This window comes from Gastrolobium bilobum, unplaced genomic scaffold, assembly GCF_033153095.1.
Source record: "Gastrolobium bilobum isolate Gb01-03AN ecotype WA unplaced genomic scaffold, APGP_CSIRO_Gbil_v1 utg66984, whole genome shotgun sequence".
In the NCBI taxonomy this organism is placed as follows: Eukaryota; Viridiplantae; Streptophyta; class Magnoliopsida; order Fabales; family Fabaceae; genus Gastrolobium; species Gastrolobium bilobum.
In genome coordinates, this window is record NW_026898532.1 from 8,733 (window position 1) to 13,752 (window position 5,020).

Consider the following 5,020-nt stretch of genomic DNA (forward strand, 5'->3'; position numbering starts at 1 on the left):
TTTGGTGTTCTCATAAAAATGGGCTGAAATATTCTGATGAGACTAGAAGGTAACACCAAACCGACTAAGGAGTGATATATTATACTGCCTTCGAGAATATACAGACTTTGAATTTCTTTTATTATATCCTTTTAATTGGCGACTTGTCAATGATGACCTTAGTTTTTTATGCTCTTGTGTGTTTGCGTTTTGCTCAATTTAATGTACCTGCATGATTTTGCTAACAGGATTTCCTCAGTGTACGATCAACATAATTACATGTCTTGTTAAGGGTAAAAACCTCATTCAATAACTTCAGACTAAATAGAAATAGCCAAGTTGTTGGGATTTTTGAATGTGAAGACAGAAGACAATTAAGCTCACACAAATAACATTTGAATGAGTACAGTCTCCTGTGCATATAGGATGAAAGTATGTAAACTTAAAAAAAATTCTCATATGATGGAATCACGAAGATTGGAAAATAGACCATAGAGGGAGTACTGCCGTAGATTTTTCACTTCATACCAAGAATTAAGAGCATCAAGATTCTTGTCAGTCCCTGAGAATGTCAACTGTATGCCTATGTTGCAGGCAGTCCCACCATTGTTTTGACACTTTGTGTTTGGCACTGCACAGTCTGTCTTGTTCAAGCAAACGTTTCCACCAGAACATGCATCACAACCGAAACTCTTCCAAAACAAGTTTTGAAGGGTTCCCTCTTGAAATTCAAGAACCTGTTAATCAATCAACATCCAAATTCAAAATTACATTCCTAGAGGTGGCCTTAAAGGAAATTGCATTCCTAGAGAAGCACAAGTTGATCATGTCAAATATGTTTACCAGAGTAAAACTAGTAATTGTGTGACTGTTGTCAGCAAACATAATTGGCAGTGACCTTGCTGCATATTTCTGTCCAGCAAATGCAACCATATATCCACCATTTTTGTCCTGATAAACTCACAAAATTAATAGAGAACAAACAACCAAATTTTGCAAAAGAATATGTGGCTGCAGGTAACAAAGCAGAAATAATTCTTCCAACGAAACCATGCATATTTTTAAAACTTTCTAACTTACTCCAAGGAATATTGTATACCAGTTGGTAGCCGCCTAAATTACAAAAATGTCTTAAGTTTTTCCTTGCTATTATTAACAAGTGAAAATTTGATTAGCTAGTATACAGTCTTAATTATAAGGATGTGTCATCAATTAGACTAAACACAAATTCCAAACCCACAAAAGCTATTTGATACAATTATATATCATGCCATAATATATCTTTTGTCCTTACCTAATGTAATGCCCCAAAGCTGACATAATGCAATTAACAGAGCAAATGATAATAAAGGGAACATAAAAAGAAGTGTAAAGCCAAACATATCATTCTCATCAAACTGAGTCATGCTAAGAACATCTCCTATCCGTTGCAATATACACAAAGCATTCGATTTTGAATCATGAAAACATATAATTGCATACCGAGGAGATACTCCTGTTAATGGTAAGTAGGGAGATCTCATCGACCTTTGGCCTAAAAACAGCAAGTTGTGCTCCTTTGTTTGAGAGGTCGAGGCGTTGGTCACAAGGTGAAAGCTGTGGACCATTATCTTGGAAGAAAGATTGTTTGTCTGAAAATGCAATACCAAAGGTAAAACCATCTCCTCTTTGAACTTTAGCATCAAGACATGGACCATAAACATCATTTGTATCAGCTGCATCTGCAACAAACATAGCTATCACTGCAGTGATCAACACCCGTTTCACGAAATCTGCTTTCCTCATCTTGTACATGGCAAAAACTTCTTCATCCAACCCCATCTTCAACAGGGTCATCATTTTCTGAGCAAAACCAGAAGTGAAGAATAAAACTAGTTATATAATATTCACACACCAAAAGGAAAAAAAAAAAAAAAAAAATCATTTTTTTGGGTCAACCTGTATGTATGACAGAAAAGAACAATTTTTGCGGTGATAGAAACAAAGTGGTGTTAATGTTAAGATTTCATTAAGAAAAAGTGTAATATTCGTGAGTTTAGGATCTATAGGCGGCACATTAATCCAGGATATAATATGATAAATTAAACAAGAACAATGGAAAGATTCATTTAAATTAATTAAATGAATGCAAAAATAAAAATTACTTACAAAGCAAGGAACCGATCTCAATACCTCAAAAATCAAAATATAATATTAAAGAGATTCAAGTTGAGGGCTTGGCGTGTTTGTGATTCCAAGACATGGAAAAAGGTTAACTAATCCAGGAAGGATGGTGGCAACCTTGTTTCAGAAGCGGTTATGGAAGTTGGCTTTTACGAGATATTAAAAATTGGTATTCTGTTTGCCACAGGGAAATGCCAATTTCTCGGGAGAAAACCAGAACAAGTATTACCTGTTCTAACAACAAGATAATTTACTAAGAGGAAACATAAATTTAGAGAAAGCGAAAAGGGTTTCCTTTTATTTTTTTTTCTTTCAAATTGGCCTAAAAATGCATTAAATATTTTTTTTAATGTATACTTTAATTTTGAAAAATAAAATTACATTTATGAGGACCTTAACATAGACAAAGACCTTGAGTTAGAATTATATGTTAACAACTCGGCAAAACAAACATACATATTTTCGTCATTTTAAATGTGAATGATTAAATGAGACGGACCAATCAATGTGTATCATCGTCTATTGTCAGATTGAATGAATTTTACTTTTTGTTATTAGTTTATTTTCTTCCTTTATTTTTGCTTTCGTGTGTTCCTGAAAAATATACCCTCCTACACAAATATAAAAATCTCGTCGATTATTTTTTTTTTAATTGGTGGGTTCACAAATTTTTGTTTCAGCAGGGGAGAGAAAAGTTTCAGAAACTTAATTATACCCCTTAAAAAATATATAAAGAAAAATTCAAAAAAATCTCATTTGGTATTGCTTTGAATCACTTATACTCATATACTTTTTTTTAATCACTTAATCCCGTATTATTTTTTTCATCCACACCCCTCATTAACACTATTAGAAAATTAACTAAGTATACATATTCTACCATTCTTAGAAGAAGAAAATAAAGTGATAAAAAAGAAGAAAAAAATAAGATAAAATGTTATAAAAAATTAGAACACTTAATAAAAGAAAAGAAAAAAATGGTAAAAAAAAAATCAAACGTGTCTAAATAAAAAAAATGTATAAAAAAAGAAAAAAGAATAAGAAAAGAATAGAAGAAAAAGAAATCACATTTATAAATTTTAAATATATTTACTTTTACTTTTTTCTATATTTTTTGCCCTTAGTCTATTTGTTCTTTTTATTTAGATATGTTTGGTCTTTTTTTATATCTCTATTTTATTCTCTCTTTTCTTTTTAACATTTTTTTTTTACGAAATTTTTTAGTAAATGGGGTGGCACACAAAGAAGAAAATCAGAATAAAATAGACCAAAAAATGAAAAAAAAAATAGAAAAAAATCAAACATATCTAAATGAAAAAGAATAAAATAGACCAAGGACAAAAAAAAATTAAACTAAATATATTCGAAACTCATACATAACTGTGATTTCTTTTAATTCTATTTGTTTTTCATTTTATTTTATCTTAATTTTTCCTTTTAGTTTTTTGTCTTTAATGTTTTTTTTTTCATTTGGTCTATTTTCATTTTTATTTTATGTTAGTCTTCTCTACTATTGTGTTTTTTAATATATTTGGTCTCCATATTTAGTCGACTAAATCTCTCAACAGACAACAAAGGAAAACAAGTCAGTATGATTTTTTAATCGATTAAGTAGGGAGATTTAGTCGATTAAATCTCCAACAACCATTTAGTCGATTAAAAATGCAAGGTAGTCGATTAAAGAAGGACAAATTGATAGATAGTTTCAAATCAGGGACAAAATGGTTATTAATTAATTAATGAGGGGTAAAATGGTCAAATAGCCACTTACATTCATATACTTTTTTTAATCACTTATCCCGTATGGTTTTTTTCATCCACACTCCTCCTTAACACTATTAGAAAATTAACTAAGTATACATATTCTACCCTTCATAGAAGAAAAAATAAAGTGATAAAAAAGAAGAAAAAAATAAGACCAAATGTAATAAAAAATTAGAACACTTAATAAAAGGAAAGAAAAAAATGGTAAAAAAAATCAAATGTGTCTAAATAAAAAAACGTATAAAAAAGAGAAAAAAGAAAAAGAATAGAATAGAATAGAAGAAAAAGAAATCACATTTATAAATTTTAAATATATTTACTTTTACTTTTTTCTATATTTTTTGTCCTTGGTCTGTTTATTCTTTTTATTTAGATATGTTTGATCTTTTTTTATATATCTATTTTATTCTCTCTTTTCTTTTTAATTTTTTTTTACGAAATTTTTAGTAAATGGGGTGGCACAAAGAAGAAAATCCGAATAAAATAGACCAAAAAATGAAAAAAAAAAAATAGAAAAAAAAATCAAACATATCTAAATGAAAAAGAATAAATAGACCAAGGACAAAAAAAAAGAAGAAAGAAAAAATTAAACTAAATACATTTGAAACTCATAAATAACTGTGATTTATTTTAATTCTATTTATTTTTCCTTTTATTTTATCTTAATTTTTTCTTTTAGTTTTTTGTCTTTAGTATTTTTTTTTTATTTGGACTATTTTCATTTTCATTTTATTTTAGTCTTCTATGTTACTGTTGTGATTTTTAATATATTTGGTCTTATTTTTTCTTCAATTTTTTTAGATAAATCACATGTATCCTCCACGGGAAGTAATCCTGTTCGGGACAGTTCAAAATTAAAGTTTTAAACCTCTCCCAAAAATAGTATTGAGGAAGATCGAAAATATTCTCTAATCATCACATGCTCAACTCACATGTGCCAACTGAATTATCATCAATTCATTTCTTCTATTTTATTCTATTTTCTTTTGACACATTTAATTTTGTTTACTATTTTTTTCTTTTAGTCTTTTATTAAGCGTTCTAAATTTTCATAACAATAGATTTTCTTTTTCTTTTTTTATCACTTTATTTTTTCCTATGGGTAGAATAGGTA

General features: G+C 28.7%; 1 protein-coding gene across 1 annotated transcript; it reads right to left on the bottom strand.

The window, feature by feature from the left end:
- Window positions 1-434: 434 nt before the first annotated feature.
- Window positions 435-1,818, bottom strand: LOC133317182 (uncharacterized). The gene is made up of 3 exons (XM_061519017.1): window positions 1,462-1,818; window positions 823-930; window positions 435-716 (listed from the first exon to the last, which is right to left on the bottom strand). Exons 1-3 carry the CDS (start codon window positions 1,816-1,818, stop codon window positions 435-437), a joined length of 747 nt encoding a protein of 248 aa, XP_061375001.1.
- Window positions 1,819-5,020: the final 3,202 nt, after the last annotated feature.